General features: G+C 39.4%; 1 protein-coding gene across 1 annotated transcript in view; it reads right to left on the bottom strand.

Annotated features, from left to right (window-relative positions):
* Positions 1 to 213: 213 nt before the first annotated feature.
* The window catches only part of scn4ab (sodium channel, voltage-gated, type IV, alpha, b), a 64,583-nt gene continuing 45,340 nt past the window's right edge, over positions 214 to 19,456 (bottom strand). The window contains exons 21-29 of the mRNA XM_078284561.1: positions 19,130 to 19,414; positions 17,730 to 17,783; positions 17,149 to 17,286; positions 15,684 to 15,788; positions 14,399 to 14,669; positions 13,682 to 14,303; positions 10,650 to 10,794; positions 10,392 to 10,469; positions 214 to 591 (exon numbers count right to left, since the gene is read on the bottom strand). Of these exons, the coding sequence (XP_078140687.1) occupies positions 214 to 591; positions 10,392 to 10,469; positions 10,650 to 10,794; positions 13,682 to 14,303; positions 14,399 to 14,669; positions 15,684 to 15,788; positions 17,149 to 17,286; positions 17,730 to 17,783; positions 19,130 to 19,414 (2,076 nt within the window). The remainder of the gene's footprint in view (positions 592 to 10,391; positions 10,470 to 10,649; positions 10,795 to 13,681; positions 14,304 to 14,398; positions 14,670 to 15,683; positions 15,789 to 17,148; positions 17,287 to 17,729; positions 17,784 to 19,129; positions 19,415 to 19,456) is intronic.

The raw sequence follows: 19,456 nt of genomic DNA, 5'->3' as shown, positions 1-19,456 counted from the left end.
AGCTCTTTAGAAAGGTCAAACTAACAAAGAGGTTAGTTCTCCCAAGGGAGAAGCAGCTTCCCTATAGGAAACAGGTTACTCTACAGGAGAATTTCCATATTAACAGGTAGAAGACAAGTGAAACGTAGAGCATGTTGAACACACCTTGCGTGGAACAATCAACCACCTCCATAATCTGTAGCTGTAGAATGTTAGCAGGTTCCACTTGTGTGTTCAGACGATGGACTCCTTTAGGTCCTCCTCTCGTAGGAAGCCGGGGGCGTTGGAAGGAGGAGCAGAATGAAGAAGAACCTCATTCTGAAGCTCCACCATGGCAGGAGGGGGGTTCTGATCTGGACTGTCCACCATGTCCCCAGCCTCCTCCCCCTCCTCCCTGTCTCCGTACAGCTGACTCATTCGTTGGCAGAGGAGTCCTTCTGTCTCCGGCGGCTGCTCCTCCCCTCGCCGTCCCTCCGTCTTCACTCTGTATTTGTAGGAAGCGAGTCGGACGGTCCGCAGCAGGAGGTGTTTCCTGTAAGCTCTCTGGATGATGGTCGCCGCCACCTCCTCCTGTTTCCTGCGCAGGGTGCTGCTGATTGGCTCATATGACACCTGTACATAATAGTAATTATTATTCTATTAGATAGTGTTAAAACAATGTTTAAAAGTGCATTATAAAGAATAAAAATAATATTATAGCTGCTAGCAGAAAGGTGGCAGACAGGAATAGCTTTGCCGTTTAATTATGAGAAAAAAAAGGGAAAAAATGGAGGAGAAAAAAGTAAAGAGGATTAAAGTAGAAAGAGGAAGAAGTCCATGAAAATTGCATATTAAATAAGAGTTTACAGCAGGTTACCCAGGTTTTTTAGTGTTATGAATGAGAGTTTGGAAACTAACCACCAGGGGCAGAACATCAGGACTTTCACAAGCAATCAGGCAGATTTTTAAATTGTAATTCTTAAGATAAAGGTGATATTTTTCATCTGGACAAAATGCAAATGTTTTTAAAATAATTTTCACTAAGTTTGGTTTAGTAAGAAAGATACTGATGGTCAAATATCGCAGAGTTCCCTCTGACAATAATTGTTTGCAAGACAAAAAAATCTAAATAAAAAATAAAAGTTAAGTAAAAAATAAGTTGCTGAACACTGGTACACACCATCCTTCTTAACATGTAGAATATCACTTTATTTTCATTAAGTTTGGACACTTAAGTAACATAACATTACATTTTCAGTCCCTACAAGCTCAATTTTTGATGAAATTAAAAACTATGTAATAGAATAGTTTGTCTATGTCTGAACAAAAGATTCCTCTCATATGGGCCTACATCCTCAGTAAACTGCACACCTGTAACACACATGGCTAATCTTTAATGCATTTCTTTGGACAGTAGCTATAGTGCCACCATCAGAAAGATTGGCCCCATATTACAGTATGCATCACTTTGGACCAGACTTGACTAGTCTGCATTTATCATTCATGGGAAAGCTTTAGTCCGAAAAAATAAAGAAAGATGATATAGCTGCAAGCGGCAATTGGTGGGGTCCAAGCACAATATGCTAATTTGTCCAACGATGAGAAACCTAAGACATTATGATTAGGTATGAGAGAATTGCTTGAAAAGCTGATGCATTTTAGAGATTGTTGGTGGTCCTATGTCCAAGAATATATTTTGCCACTGTTATCATGGAATCTGCTTTAACAGAGAAGGCAATGAAAAAGCTTTACAATCAAATTGAACTCATTTTGTCAAAATGGCAGCCTGCAATATTATTCTCTGCTAACTCGTTTACAATTATCTACTGCAAACACAGGGAGAACATACAAAGTCCACACAGAAAAGACAGTAGCAGAGATTCTAAACCACAAGCTTGTTTCTGTGAGGAGACAGTGTTAACCACAGGGTTTGAACACACAATCTTTTACTCTACAGACCGGGCTTTAAGCACTAGGCTATGGGGTCTACCAAGCAACAGAGAAGGGGAAACAAGACTCTCCAATCTATATTTGAAGCCTTAGAAAGAGTATTTTAATTGTATTAGTGCACTCCATTAATCAATAATACTGTACGCTCAGTTTTCAAGATATCATTAAATTTTTTTGACGAACTGCTAATGAAGGTATGACGATTTCAGATTTTTTTTCTGTAACATACGGCTTAGGACAATCAGTTTTGCTATGAACAGAGGGGGGTTAGGGTTAGAATCGGGGGTCGGTACCAGTGGATGAAAGATGTATCTCACTTCAGCTGACATGTCCTGAACATTTCAACTCTCTAGGACATACGGCTGATTTTTTATGATTTTTTTTAGTTTTCATTGTAACATCTATGGAAAATTGGTTATTATGTAATAAGCCACGCCCACTTGAATCAATCATGACCAAATTCATAGCTCGACTTGGACATGATCCTAGAACATGTGTACAAAATTTCATAAAAATCTATGCAGTCAATGAGATATAAACTTTTAGCATTTGTAGCGCCTACTAGTGGTTAGTGGGAGCTCAAAATGCTTTTGTGGGCGTGCTCAAGCGACACTCCTCAACATGTGTTTCAAATTTTGGCTTGATTAGATGAATAGTGATCAGTGGTCAGTCTTCTGTTCTTGGTCAGTCCTCTGTTCTAATGTTGCTAGACCTATCGGCTGCCTTTGACACAGTTAACCACCAAATCCTCCTCTCCACACTCGCTGAGCTTGGCTTCTCAGGATCTGCTCTCTGCTGGTTTGAGTCCGACCTCTCAGGGAGATCTTTCAGAGTGTCTTGGAGGGGGGAAGTGTCTAAATCCCACTGCTTGTCCACAGGGGAACCTCAAGGGTCAGTGCTTGGACCTCTTCTCTTCTCAATATACACCACCTCACTTGGTGCAGTCATCCGCTCACATGGCTTCTCATACCATTCATATGGTGACGACACCTAGCTCCTCCTGTCGTTCCCGCCAGATGACCCCACAGTCTCGGCACAGATATCGGCATGCCTCGCCGATATCTCGGCATGGATGAAGGAACGCCACCTTCAGCTTAACCTATCAAAGACTGAGCTCCTTGTTATCCCAGTCAGTACAACAACAGATCAGTATCCAGCTCGAATTAGCTCAGCTCATTCCCACAAAGTCTGCCAGAAACTTGGGTGTCATGATTGATGACCAACTAACTTTTAAGGAACATGTGGCTTCTGTCGCTCGGTCATGCCGATTTGCCCTGTACAACATCAGGGAGATCAGACCCTACCGGCAGGGCTCCCGGCATGCACGCTCAAACCTCTACAGATGATCCAGAACGTGGCAGCGTTTCTGGTCTTCAACCGGCCCAAAAGAGCACATGTCACTCCGCTGTTCATATCCCTCCACTGGCTCCCAGTCGCTGCCCGTATCAAGTTCAAGGCCTTGATGCTCGTCTACAAAGCAGCAACCAAAACGGCTCCCACCTACCTGAACTCCCTCATTCAGGTCTACGCTCCCTCCCGCCCACTACGCTCTGCCAAGGAACGGCGCCTGGTGCTGCCACCACAACAAGGCCCTAAGTCTCTATCCAGACTCTTCTTCTGTGGTTCCTCGGTGGTGGAATGAGTTACCAAACTCCATTCGATCCGCAGAGTCCCTCTCAATCTTTAAGAAACGGCTAAAGACCCAGCTCTTTAGCGAACACCTTCTCACCTGATGGATTGTGTAATTTTTAATGAAAAAAAAAATTATAAATTAAAATAAATAAATAAATTCTTTATCTGCCTCTGCACTCTATGCACTGCTTTGTGGCTCCTCTGTCCTGTTGGACCAGAACTTAGCTTTATGGCACTTACTCTCGTTGTTCTCTCCTGACTAGATCCTTGCTTGTGTTATATTAAAATCTCATGTGTATGTTGCTTTGGATAAAAGCCAAATGGGAAATTGTACATTGTAAAGACCACTTAGAATAGGTGATACAGATAGGGAGAGAGGTAGAGAGTTGGGGCCGCCCCCAGATATCCCACCCATTGGGGCAATAGATACATCATTTAAAACAGGTGCAATTAAGGTTAACCAGAGTTGATATCTTTGACTGAAAAAGTCCCAGGGGAACAAGGGAATCATTTTTCAACAAACGGAGCTCAAAACTTAAAAGCAGTCCTGGGAGTGTGTGTGGTAGGCTCCAATATTCCAATGTAAAAGTGAATTAAGGTAGAATGGTAATCAGGGCAGCACGGTGGCTCAGTGGTTAGTACTGTTGCCTCACAGCAAGAAGGTCGTGGGTTCGAATCTCTAACCCGGTCCTTTCTGTGTGGAGTTTGCGTGTTCTCCCCGTGTTTGCCTGGGTTTCCTCCCACAGTCCAAAGACATGCTGTGTTTGTGTAGTATCGTATACAGTAAAATGATGTGTAGTATGTATATGAAGTATGTAACCTATATGATGTGTGTAGATATATATGTATATGACATATACTGTATGGGGTGCTATGTAAAGCCCTTTGAGACATGCTTGTGATAAGGGGATATACAAATAAACTAGACTAATCTCCCAATTAAGGCTTTGAAAATAAACATAAACCAATGCGGGTCTTTCCTGATAGAAAGGGAGGGCCAACCAACCTTTTTATATTGGATGCAATGGTGGATACTGTAACTATCGCCAGTTATAAATCTAAGAGCTGATCTTAGATTTGATGTCTTAAGCGTGGTAGCAGATGCATTTCTTTAGATTATGTCCCCACAATCCAGAACAGAAAGGAAAAGCTCCTCTATTAGTTTCTTTCTAGTAGACTATGGAAAACAGGATCTGTTCCAATACAAGAAGCCAAGTTTCATCTTAATTAAAATATCAATATGTGTTTTAAAAGACAATTTCTCATCCAACCAAATTCCAAGGTATTTAGAATGGGGAACTCATTCAATACATGTGCCATTTAAGGTGCAGAGCTGAATATCATTATAATTTGCATCTTCTGCTCTAGAAAATAACAGCATTTAACACCAATTTAAGATCTAACAGCCATTTTTGGAAGGCATCAAAGGCATGTTGCAGATCAAGAATGGCAGCTTGTACAGAATGTGAAAAACAATAAAGAATAGTGTCATCTGCATAGAGATGGACATTACAGATGCAGGAACAGCTGAACATTTTGATGTGTAATATGTGTATGTGAAGTTAAAATTATGGGAGCTTTAAAGGCAGTTTAGAAATGTGAATGTCAGTGACTGAGAATGTTTTTGGAAGCAGCAACTCGGCAAACAAATGTCCATTACTCAAAAACTACAAATTCTATCACTTAGATATTTACACTTAAGTTAAAGCAGGAGCAGCTGAACAGTTTGATGTGTAAAGGCCCGTTCACATCTAGAACGATAACTATAAAGATAAATATAACTATAAGAAGATTTAAATCGTTCTAAGTAAATAGCATGTATGTGTTCACACTACAACTGTAACTATAAAAACATCCAAAACGACAACTATAACTATATTCTTGGTTCCATCTCAGAGTGATTTTTCTGGTGGTAGAGACAACGATAAAACATTTTCAACCAATCAAACTAAAGTTCTACAAAGGACGGGGTGGGAGAATTCAGTAGTTTACTGCAGTGATGGAGCTGCTGAGGAACTGATGACAGAAGTCCAGAGGAACCCGGCGCAGTTTGACAAAGACCATCGCCTCTAAAAATGTTGAAAAGAAACGTGAGATACCGGTCGGGATCAGAACAGAGCTCTTGGGATTAGCGGTGAGGTGTTTACTGACTTGGAAGCTAGGTAACTCAATAAATTTTGCTAGCACTGTGCTAAGAATATTGCATAATCTCTTGGCCAACCTGACTGCAAATGTGCCATTATCCTATATTTTTAGTATGACCGGGAGGGAACAACATGTGTCTCCAGTAGCCTGCTGAAACCTGTTTAGCCACGGTGAAGTTACAGGTGTTTCTGTCAACATGGGCTACAGGGGACTTGACTCTTTGATCCACATTAGATGGTGTTCAGAGTCTCCTGCTGGTAAAGAAATGAATAGCTTCACTTGGTGACTACCATTAGCTCTCATATAAACAAAGCACAATAATGTCATGAAAGCGCCGTAAAAGAGCATTATTATCTGCCATCTCCTCTCTCTTTTGCGGCAATCCATGAACCCAAATCCTTCGCCTCTGTCATTTATTTAGAGAGCGAGTAATAATAATAAAAGCACATTGTAAAAGTAATCATGCTCCATTTTTTTCTCTGAATATTCAGGGCCGATATCGTTATAGTGTGAACGCTTGAGCAACAGCATATCGTTATAGTTTATAGTTATCGCTCTAAGTGTGAATGGGCCTTAATATGTGTATGTACTGTTAGAATTGTGGGAATTATTACAGTTAAAATCATGTATAAAAAGTTGAAGAAGTTGAACTGGAGCACTAGTGTTGAACTAACATCCATTACTCAAAAACTACATATTCTATCACTTAGATATTTACACATAAGTTAAAGCAGGAACAGCTGAATAGTCTGATGTGTAATATGTGAATGAACTGTTAAAATGTGTGGGAATTATTACAGTTGAAAGAAAGTGAAAAAGTTGAACTGGAGCACTAGTGTTGAACAAACATTCCTAACTCAAAAACAATACATAATACATACATAATATATGCATGTAGTGTCAATATTGTGGAAATTCTGACAGTTTAAATATGTGTAAAAAGAAAAAAGCTGTCGATAAGAGCCAAAAACAGTATAGCACTAGTGTTGAACAAACCATCATAACTCAAAAACTATAAATCCCATCACTTAGGTATTTACATTGTGAGTGACATTTTGATGTGTAATATGTGTATGTAGTGTTAAAATTGTGGAAACTATTACAATTTAAATACTGTATGTGTAAAAACTGTTTAAAATAGGCAAAATTACTGTAAAGCACTAGTGTTGAACAAGCGTTTCTAACTCAAAAACTACATACAAATGCTATCACTTAGATATTTACATTGTGAGTGACAGAAGAAATAGCTGAACATTTTGGTGTGAAATATATGTATGTAGTATTAAAATTGTGGAAATGATAGTTTAAACAGTTTAAAAATGTGTAGAGACAAAGCTGTTGAAAGAGACAAAACTGATGTAAAACACAGTTCATAACTCAAAAAGTATAAATGCTATGACTTACATATTTACATTGTGAGCGGCAGAAGAAGTAGCTGAACAGTTTGATGTGTAATATGTGTAAGTTGTGTAACAATTTTATAAATTGTGACAGTTTAAAAATGTGTAAATTCAGTAAAAATCACAGCCTCGAAAGTCTGTAGAAATCCTAGAGTGTGTGATGACATCATCCACTCTAGCAGACAATTATGAAAAAAATACAAATAGTATCACTTAGAAAATGACATGCACACTATACCCGTTTGAACGGCGTCAATAGCATAAACGGTTCAAAAGTAGTTACATTGCAAAAATTGGGCAGAACAATAATAATAATAATAATAATAATAAAGTCAAGGAGCATATCCATTGTTAGTGGATATGCTAGTAGGAATATACTGTCAGGTTGTAAAACAGGTTTGTCTCAGGAAGATTTACCTGGAGACATAATCAAGTGCTTAGGTGCCTAGCAGCAGCAATTGGAGTAAGCAGTTAAAGATAAATTCATTGCCTGATAGGAAAGAGGGTACTAAGATTAAGTTTGTCAGAGAGGGAGGAAAGATCAGGAGGGAAGCCAGATTGACAAATGGAAGTGGATTTAGGGAAACGGTTTGTAATCCCCACAGAGATAGTCGACTCAAATTTAAGACCAGTCTTGGTCTTGTGGTCAGAGTCACAGCGGATTGTGTATTTTGTGGAGCTCACAGTGCCATGGGTAGTGATGACGAAATTAAGCTTTCTGAAGCATTACAGTTTTCCGACACACTGTGTCGAAAACAAGTTCAGAGCTTGAGACCATACATATTGCCCTCTACTGGTAAAAAGCATGTAGCACAGTAAACTAGACAAATACTGACAGTTTATAACGTTCATGAGCAAAACAGCAAGTATGTGGTATGTGTAGTACAGAAGTTTGATTTTGCCCTTCCACACGGTAGACCTGGGTTCGATTCCAGTTACATGAACATGTATATTGACTTGTGTTTTTCAATGTTTCAAACTTGATAAAGTATTGAGTGTGAGAGTGAATATCTTTTCACTGTAAACGCAAGGACAGAGGAACAAAGGGATAAATAAAGTCAACCAAAGTGAAAAAGTGGAAGAGTAGCTAGAACGTGCTTAAGGACAGACTGCCATTGGGCCTTTGGGCAGAGGTAATTAAGTGATACGTTGTGAAATATATTATGCTTTTATATGGAATGTGCTGCACTAATAGATTGATTTGGTTGGGCATTTATATGTCTGTTTCAAACAGAAATCACGTGAAAGTATTATTTAGGCAAAGGCATTTGGGTAAAATGGCAACCTTGGTAGGGTAAATTCAAAGTATTCCCACACTGGGGAACAGCTCCATTTTCTTTTAGGCTCCATCATGATACAGAAATAAACGCAATCTAATCAACTCTCCACAATGACGTCTATGCACGCACCTGCTACTACAACCCACAATTTGTTCATTATAAAAGTTTGTTGTATAGGGAAAGCCGCCAACCTGTCAAAACCGCTACTTCTGCAAATCGAAGCAGTCATATGATTCATATGATTCACTGAGGGAATGGAAGCAGCCTTTACTTTGGATGTCATCATTCACGTGACATTTCTGTAAGGAAGCATGCTCCGAAGCAGTGGTTCAGTTGAAATTACTTCCGAGTTTGAGTCACGCTTCAGAGCTTTAGTGTCAGACGTAACATCACTATGGGAAGATGCAGTAGATGAAGCTTATAAAATGAAGATGCTCATGTATTCTGGTCTGGCAGCTGAGGTGGATCTGTGAGGTTGGAATTTATGATTGAAGCCTGCTGAGGTGGGTTGCAGAGGATTTGTAGGCAGATCAGTGTTAGCACTTCTTGGTGAATTAGGCATCCGTGGACAGAGTTTAAAGCAGGCAGTTAAGACTATGTCAGAAGCAGCCATGGGTGCCAGTGAGTGAAACGAAACATACTAGCTGGGGCACAAAGTAGCCTAAGGAAATAGCTTAGTTGAGTTATCCTTGTGCTAACATTAGCTTGGTAGCATGCATATGTTAGCCTTGTTTCAGCATTGGCTTGGTAGAATGCTTGGGTTAGTCTTGTATTAGCATTAGCTTGGTAGGATCCTTGGGTCAATCTTGTGCTAGCATTAGCTTGGTAGCATGCTTGTACAGGCCTTGTTTTAGTATTGGCTTGGTAGAATGCTTGGGTTAGCCTTGAGCCAGCATTAGCTTAGTAGCATGCCTGGGGCAGCCTTGTATTAGCATTAGCTTGGTAGACTGCTTGGGTTGGGGCAGCCTGGTGTTAGCATTATCTTGGTATTATGATTGAATATTAGTGAGTCAGAATTTGTTTGCACACTTGTTTGGTAATACAACTTAGAGCCCGCATAAACGGGGCCTAAGTGTCTAGAAGGAATATGGAGGTAGCCTTGTGCTAGCATTAGCCTGGTAGCAATTTTGTACATTAGCATAAGAATTTGTTTGCAAATTAAGTTGGTAATAGCCATGCTTAGAGCCCGCACTAATGGAGCCTCCATGTAATTGTGTGACTTAGTTAGATAAACACTGAGGGTGGCTGGACAGCTGAGTGGCCCAGGCAATCAGTGGGAAGCTGCCAGACAAGCCAGCAGGGCCAGTTAGACTTAGCTTTGCCTAAGCAGATACAAAGTGGATATGTGGACTGCTGAGTTGGTCAGATATCTGCTCTCTGCTTGGACAAGTGTAGAATGTAACTTTCATAGTGTGTGACTTGGTAGGGTTTAGATGTAGTTCTGGAATAGAAAGGAATATTGATGGTAATGTGTATTGTAAACTAGTGTTGTTGGTAACAAAGGTGCAGGTGACTGTGACTGTGACCGTAGTGGACTTGACTGTTTCTGGGACGCTGGAATACACTTTTGAGCCTTCTTGAGCTGTTGTGGGCCTAATTCAATGAAACATCGGTGAAGGAGGGTGCCCACTTGATAACCCCAATGATTTGCCTACACTCACTCACCCTGAAACTAAAGTAGACAGCTGGTGAATGTTGCTGCCTGTCTTATGGTGCTGTAGAGTTATGATGGTGTAGCCTGATGTTTTCTATGGTACTCATTGGTATGGTAGTACATCATTCTGTTAAACCCTGAATTGGGCCTCTATATGAATGCTCACCATGGATTATGGAACAAGGAATAGAAACATCATATCCTGTGTATTGATACATCTGATTGATTGAACTGAGTTAAACTGAAGTGAATTGAATGATTGAACATATGAACAAATGAATATTCTTTAATTGAAATTGAAAGGTGGATAAGATGAAACATTGGGACAGCGGTTAATATAATATGTAATTAGAATAGAATAGAATGTAAAACCTTGGAAGGGTTGTTGGCCATGAACTTCTCCTCCATGCTGGCTTTGAGAGCATCCATATCTCCTGAATCACCCAGCACCTGCACAGAAGAATAATAGTAGATCTATTGTTACTTCAATAGATCTATTATTACCTCAGTAGATCTATTGTTACCTCAGCATATCTATTGTGTTACCTCAGTAGATCTATTGTTGCCTCAGTAAATCTATTGTGTTACATCAGTAGAACTATTGTTACCTCAGTAGATCTATTGTGTTACCTCGCCAGTCAGGGCCAGCAGGATATCCAGACAGTGGATTTTGTCTCCAGGCACCAACGGCAGGTCCATATGGATCAGTTTAATGGTGTTGGGTTTAGGAATCCTCAGAGGATCTTGCAGTGTGTCACAGAAATCTGACAGCACACTGCAGATTAGAAGAGAATAAAGTTATAAGACAGCAGAGTACATTTTGATCCCAGCAGAAGGTGGAACAATGGAGCAGAGTAGAGTAGGGAAGGATACGGTAGAATATAGTAGAGAAAATAGAGTAGGCTAGAGTAGACTAGAACAGAGAAGAGTACAGTAGACTGGTGTAGGTGTCTTTTCATAGCTGCCTTTACAGAGTAAACCAGATTACTTGTGGTTAAAATCAAGTTCAGAAGCCGGCATTAAGGGAATACAAAGAAATGGTTCGGAGCATAAAGTATCCCTTTATGCTGATGACATGCTTTTATACCTATCTGACCCCTTAATTAGTTTACCAAAAACACTTAGTTTGCTAGAAGACTTCGGCAAAATATCTGGATATAAAGTTAATTTACAAAAGAGTGAGATCATGCCGGTGAATACTGCAGCCAAGTCAATTGCATTTAATTCATTCCCCCTTAAAGTAAGCACACACAAATTTAAGCACTTAGGAATCTGGGTTACACATGATTTTAAAGACCTCTTTAAAGCTAATTTCCCCCCACTGCTACTTCGCCTGAAACAAGATTTGGAACGCTGGAGCTTCCTACCTTTATCATTGGGAGGGAGAATCAATACAGTCAAAATGAATGTGCTGCCCAAATTTTTATATGTATTTCAATGTATTCCTGTCTTTTTATCAAAATCTTTTTTTTTTGTCTATAGACAAATTGATATCTGGATTTATTTGGAATAAGAAAAACCCTCGAATACGTAAAAGCATGTTACAGCGGCACCGCGCGGCGGACTATCGCTCCCTAATTTTCAATTTTACTATTGGGCTGCTAACATAAGGATTATGTTATATTGGAAGGAGTTTCCATCCCATGGCACTGCCCCCAAATGGTTACAATTAGAAAACTTATCCTGTGGCCCCACTTCCTTATGTGCACTGCTCTGCTCAAAACTTCCCCTATCTGAACCTATATCCAGGTACACTTCAAATCCGATCGTGAAGCATTCTTTTAAGATCTGGACACAGTTCAGACGATCCTTCTCACTCAACGACTTCTCAATCTATGCTCCTATAGTGAGAAATCACATGTTTGGGCCATCGATTACAGATGGAGCTTTTGATGTTTGGGTTAGGAGAGGGGTCACCACAATAAGAGATCTATTTATTGATAATACTTTCATGTCTTTTGATCAGCTAATGCTGAAGTTCAATATCCCCCGCTCTCATTTTTTTTAGATTTCTGCAACTCCGTAGTTTTGTATCAGCATCCTCCACTTATTTCCCACCACAACCACCCAGCTCTCTTTTAGATTCCATTTTGAAACTCAATCCATGTTCCAAAGGAACTATTGGGATAGTTTATTCCTTATTAAACTCACATAATTTGGAACCCTTGACTTTGTTAAGGAATCAGTGGGAGGGAGATTTGGGGACACAGCTTCCTGATGAAGTTTGGAAGAAAGCTTTAGATAGGATACATTCCTCTTCAATTTGCTTACGACATACAATTGTCCAGTTCAAGGTTTTACATAGTCTTCACTGGTCTAAAGCAAAACTAGCTAAATTCACGCCTAGTATTGATCCTATGTGCGACCGATGCAGGCAAACGCCAGCCACCCTTTCACATATGTTTTGGTTTTGTCCAAAACTAAATAATTTCTGGCAATCGATATTTAAAACCTTTTCAGATGTTTTGGAAGTACCCATAGAACCTTCTGCTACCACTGCAATATTTGGAGTAGCTCCACAAGATACACGTCCTAGTCACCAGGCAAAAAATGTGATAGCTTTTGCATCTCTTTTAGCTAGACGACTTATACTGCTTAAATGGAAGGACAAATTCCCTCCAACCTTTAAGTTATGGATTAAAGACCTTATGTATCATTTGACATTGGAGAAAATTCGCTATTCTACAAGAGGGTGTGCTCAGAAGTTTTATACTATATGGCAACCATTTTTGACCTATATAGAAAAAATGGACGCCACTGATATTGTAGTTTTGTAATACTGACCCCATATTATATGTTTTTCTTACCACTCATTATTTATTATTATTTATTTATTTAATTTTATCGTATATTGCATCTTTTAATTGTATTTATTGTATTTTATTTTTTGTATCTCACCTATGATTCTTGTCACATTGACTTTATTTAAATGTACATGTAATTGTTTGTGAAATCTATTTTGTTTGATTACTAAATGGTACAATAGGGATGGGGCTCTGTTGGAGCAGAATATGGGGGGGGGGGGGGGGGGTATATATTGTGTTTATCCAACTGTATCTGTGATTTATTGCATTTTGTATGACTTTAAATACCAATAAAAGACTTTGAACAAAAAAAAAAAAAATCTAGTTCAGTGGTTTTAGAGAATATTTGATTGCGATTGTTACCATATAGTCTAACCAGAGAGCTCTGATAAAGTTGGTCACCATTTGAAAGGCATAATGCAGACTGTGTAAAGTTACATGGATTTACATCCGCACATTTGAATTGTTAATAGTCCTATACTTGGACTATTGGAGTTGTTCCTATTCAGACTTGGACAATTCAATGTGCCCTTTGAGGATTGTGACCATGCCTTGACTAAACTTCGGCATCTTTCTCCTTCCTGGGATGGTGGAAAATCAGGTCATGTTCCTTGTGAAACATCAGTAAGGATAGGTCATTGAAACAATCCAAACAGTCATTCTTCTCTCAAAATCACTGAGATCTCTGCTTCAGCCTCATACCTGTTCACCTGTTTTCCATAATAATTTCAATACTTTGTATAATGTATAATGCCTCATTTACTCCAGAGTTCCCTTTTATTTTGGAAGTTGCTTGAATATTAATGTGTGACGTGTTCATATTATTATTAGTGTTCCTGTATTGTAATTGGGACTTGCCTGTATTTTATGAACTGCGAAGCATCAGGGTCAAACTTCTCCCAAGTTTCGTAGAACATCTCAAAGTCATCCTCGCACAGCGGGTCTGCACTTTCCTCTGTGGCAACATTAAAGTTCTCCAGGATGATGGCAATGTACATGTTGACCACCACAAGAAAACACATGATGATGTAACTACAGAAGAACATGATGCCCACCGCCGGGTTGCCACAGTTCCCTCTGACCATTGTCCCTGGGTTTTCTGCATATGGGTCGCAGTCTGGAGGGGTGTTCAGGATGGGGTGGAGAAGGCCATCCCACCCTGCAGACGTGGTGATCGTGAAGAGACAGATGATGCTGTTGCCGAAGGTCTCGAAGTTAAACATGTCGTCGATCATGGCCCCCTTCTTGACATAGGCAAAGTTGGACATGCCGAAAATGGAGAAGATGAACATGATGAGGAAGAGGAGGAGGCCAATGTTGAACAGGGCAGGAAGTGACATCATCAGAGCAAAGAGCAGCGTCCGGATGCCCTTGGCGCCACGGATTAGGCGGAGGACACGGCCAATACGAGCCAATCGGATCACACGGAACAGCGTGGGAGAGACAAAATACTTCTCTATGAGGTCAGCGAGGAAGAGGCCTGGAGGGATGAAGGAAAGAAAGTAAAAACAACTACAGAAAAAAAGAGAATTACTTCCCCACCCACGATGACAAGGTGACAACTTCCCCACCCACCAACAATGGACAGGATGACCACCACAAAGTCAAAGGTATTCCAGCCAACAGCGAAGTAGTGATGCCTCAGCGCGATGAGCTTCAGGATACACTCCATAGTGAAGATGATGATGAAGAACAGGTTGACCCAGTAGAGGAAGTGTTCTTTCTCTTCACTCTGCTCATCTGTCTCCACCATCATGGTGACCATGTTGAGACAGATCAGAACCATGATGAAGATGTCGAAAAACTGCTTGGTCACCAAGTCGAAGACCAGACCCTGGAACATATTCTGTTGAGAGAAACAGACAGCAATGAGATATAAGACCTAGCCCAAATATATTTTGATATGAAATGTAATTTTTAGCATCTCAAATATGGATGATTTCATGTCACTTGTCATTTGGCAGGAAACTGCATCAGTGAGTTTGTTTCACTAATGTAGTTGTCAGTAATTCTTTTAAGAATCTGGATAATGTTAGTCTGTTATAAAGTAAACAAGGCATCAATAAAAAATAAAATCCCTGCAAAAGATTATATTGCCTAAAATCTGACTTCAATAACTTGCTTCATCACGCAAGGATGGCTCATGCTGTAGCAATAACAGGAAACATCTTAGTCATGTGCGGAATGGGTGAGTGCAGCTTCAACAATATTGTGCTCAAGTTAAAATGACTAATCATTTGAGCTTGTGTGTGATTGCAGTGTGATCTGGAGGTTACAGACAGAAACAGACAGGTGTCTGTCTGTAACCTGTCTGTCTGACCCTTTATTCCTTCATTCCGCATTAACCCAGTATGTCATATTTTCTCAGGCACTTGCCTCAAGTCTGACTCTGCACTAATAAAAATAAAAACAAAATACATTACTTTGATTGCAGACATTTTCTTTCAGCAGTCCCAAATAATTTAACTGATGAAAGTTGAGCTATAATGATGTGTAATAACTACAATAAATTATAATATTTTACAGCTTTATTTGTCTTGTAAATTTGCAGAAAATAATTTGCTTCTAAGTTCCCATACAATTATGTGAGCATGATAAATTACGAGAAATTACTGTAATTAATTACATTACCATGCTTTCACAGTAATTACTCTAAAACAATAACCACAAATTGTAACTTCACAATCTATTGTATCTAATATGTACAGTCAATTATTGTGAATTACTATTCAAATCTACTGCAATTAGTATCCTGTAATTTATTGTAAAATTTCAAGACTTTCTTTATACAGTTAGTTAATCATTCAGCCACTTAGTCAGTTATTTTTCAGTAAGTCAGTCAGTCAGATATTTAACGTACCAGAGGTCGTGGTACAGGTTTCTGAGGTTTCTTTGACCCCAGTTTCTTCATGGCATTGTAATATTTCTTCTGCTCCTCCGTCATGAAGATATCTGTCCCTCCCAAGTACACAGACCAAACAACACAGTTAACTGAGCAGTAAGTATTCATACCAGCACATTAACTAGACTATCAAATAATCTGACCAACTATCTGAATGGTGATGCAAATAACTAACTGGCTGACTGAGAAATGAACTAATTAACTGACTACTCACGTACCTACATAACCACCTACCTACCCCCCTACGTAGGTACCCACATACTCACCTACCCACATACCCTCCTAACCACCTACCCACCTAACCATGTACCAAACTACCCACATACCTACCTACCCATATACCCACTTACCCATGTACCCACCTACCCATGTACCCACCTGCCCACTTACCCAAGTACCCACCTACCCATGTACCCACCTATTTACAAGTATCTACCTGTAGTTTAAGCGTGCAGGTTAAACCACAACGCTAAATAATTATTAAATTATTTACAAACCTTTTCATCTTAAGTTACTAAGAACATTTTTTTTAAAATATTTTTGGACCCATTTAAAACACTCACAGCTTCACTAACCCCTAACCTTAAAACTAACCACTAACCCTAAAGCCACTTACCTAACCCTAACCCTAAAGCCACTTACCTAACCCTAACCCTAAAGCCACTTACCTAACCCTAAAAACAGGAGACTTCAGTTCCTAACAGTTTAGTTTGAATTCAGAAGTTCGGCTTCCACACATGAGCCGTGTTCCTGTTTCCTCAGCACAGAATGTTACAGTATTGATCACTGTGTTCCTCACACAGTGGGTTCCCCCTCAGCACAAACACATTAGGCGACTTAATGGTCAATTTCAGGTTGGTTGGTCCGGCCCACACTGCCACACCCAGCTATATCTTTTTTCTTTTTTTTTTAAATGTTTTTTATTGACTTGTACAAAGGAAAAGCACAAAGTCCACATAGGTTTGTAGACAGATGATCAGCCAACAGCACCAGTTACATCTAACCCTATTCTCCCTGTAAAGTCCACTGGACTTTACAGGGAGAATAGGGTTAGATGCATCACCTGTCTTCCAGGTCTACATCAGATGGATAGAAGGAAAACTACTTACTAGGCTAGGCTAGTTGAATCACTTCACTGTTTTAAATAGCTTCTTAAAACACATTTTGTAAAATTGCTTTCTGTCTTATATCTTCATTCTTATTTATTTTTCAACTAATTTATTGACTAATTTTTATGTAATCTGTTGTTTTTATGTAATGTCTACGCTTTGTAAAGCGCTTTGTAAAGCGCTTTGTAAAGCGCTTTGTAAACTCTTTTGTTTTTGAAAAACTGCTACACAAATAAAGTATATTATTACCATTATTACCTACCTACCTAACTCCTTAATTAAGTAATCTACTAAGTAGAAGTTGTAAGACTTATCTTAGCTTTCTGCTGGTTGAAGTTGTCGATGATGACTCCGATGAAGAGGTTGAGGGTGAAGAAGGAGCCGAAGATGATGAAGCACACAAAGTAGATGTACATGTAAAGGTTATCCTCATAGACAGGCTGCATTTCTACCTGCACACACACACACACAGATATAGAGACATAGAGACATAGATATAGACATAATATATGACAAAACCTTGGTAACCATGGTAACCAGACTAGAGGACTGTCTGGTCTGATCTGTTACTGTAATAATAACTGTAATAATAAAGGAACTATAACTATAATTATATTAGAAACTGTGATTATAATAGGAACTGTAATTGTGATTATAGTAGAAAATGAAAGTGTGACCCTAACAGTAATAATTATAATATTAACTATAATAATAACAGTAACTGTATAGTTATAGGAGTAACTAATCGTAACTGTAAAAGTAACTGGAGCTAATAGTAACATAATAGTAATTAATTAATAACAACAGTGATTAAGTAATTAAGAAATGGTAATAGTAAAAGTAAGTCAATATGAATAGTAACATTAATAGTAACAGTGTTGTTAGTAACAGCGACCTCTCTGGAATCCACAGCTCCGTACATGATGACCATCCAGCCTTTAAACGTCGCCTGGAAATAAAAAAAATAGAATAGAACATTACAGAAATGAAACAACTTGAACAAGACAGAAAAAACAATTATTTGAACATTATAGACTGCTTTGTTTCATGCGTTGCAGCTTGACATAAAGGACTAGAGGAGACTTTGTTGCTTTGTTTCATGCGTTGCAGCTTGACATAAAGGACTAGAGGAGACTTTGTTGCTTTGTTTCATGCGTTGCAGCTTGACATAAAGGACTAGAGGAGACTTTGTTGCTTTGTTTCATGCGTTGCTGCTTGACATAAAGGTGACTGTTCTTCGCTGCCTGTCTGTCCCACAGACATTGACTCCGCCCCTTTTACCACCACATCCCAGAGTGCATTTGGGTTAGTGTTCCTAATCAATCAGCTCATAGGGTTAACAATAATAATCAAATCATTATTCAGCGTCAGCCTTCCCTGCCAATAAAACAACAGTTACATTTGGTTTGTTAAATGTTACGCCTTTTATCTGTCCAGTGAATTCGATGTTTCCATGGCGACTGAATCATGGCTGAGTGAGGTTGAAGCTGTACCGCTGAACAAAGCTCAGATTATCTTTCATACAAACCACTATAAATGCTCCCAGATTTCTTTTCATAGCTTCGTATCTCAGCGTTCTAACGGCAGGTGATGATCTCTGTATTTCAGTGTGCCGACCCCCAAAACCAAACCATGTTTTTATTGAATAATTTTTATCTTCACCAGATCAACGAGACAGGAACACTTTACCTCCATTTAAACAGCAAGTTCGTTTTAGAATTGATCTTTAGATTTCACTGATAACTTCGAAGGCAGCAGCTACATATCTGACGATCACCGAGTCTTTGGCCTTGGATCAGGATCGTCCTTTAGATCTCTTCTCAAAGCACTTTGTAATGTTTTTATGTCCAGTTTTATCCTTGTTTATCTACTCTTTTCTTGTATTTATTTATTTATTTATATTTGTATTATACAGCACTTTGTAACGGTTGTTTGGAGAACCATTATTTACCGTTTTGTAAATAGTTTATCATTATTATCATTATTATTATCATTATTATTAATATAACTACAACATTACATAGGTAAAATATGAGAACATTATAAATAAAACAACTCAGTTATTTCAGAATTTAGTAATCCGCTTTGAAGAGATGTGATGAGATCTGTTTCCTGTACAGTGGTTTATGTGTGTGTGTGTCTGTGTTTCAGACTGTCTGTGTGTGTGTGTGTTTCAGACTCTCTGTGTGTGTGTTTCAGACTCTCTCTGTGTGTGTGTGTCTGTGTTTCAGACTGTGCGTGTGTGTTTCAGACTGTGTGTGTGTGTGTGTGCACATGTGCGCACGTGTGACTGACCACTTGCAGCAGGGACAGGTATCCCATCCCCACGTTGTCGAAGTTGACCTTCATGTTCTTCCAGCGGACCTCGGTGAAGTTGTTGTTTATCAGCTGCAGACACTCCGTCTTGTTGTTGACGTCTGCAGACAAGAAATACTCCTCCGACGTCTCGTTGAAACAGTAGAAGAACTTCCCAGCAAACAGGTTCACTCCCATGATGCTGAAGATCAGCCAGAAGATCAGACACACCAGCAGAACGTTGAAGATAGACGGGATGGCTCCTACCAGGGCGTTGACTACCACCTGGAACAGACAGACAGGTAGACAGACAGGTAGACAGACAGA

This window comes from Centroberyx gerrardi, chromosome 7 (genome assembly GCF_048128805.1).
Source record: "Centroberyx gerrardi isolate f3 chromosome 7, fCenGer3.hap1.cur.20231027, whole genome shotgun sequence".
Lineage (NCBI taxonomy): Eukaryota > Metazoa > Chordata > Actinopteri > Beryciformes > Berycidae > Centroberyx > Centroberyx gerrardi.
The sequence above is the reverse complement of the archived record's forward strand: the minus strand, read 5'-3'. Positions and strand labels throughout refer to the sequence as shown.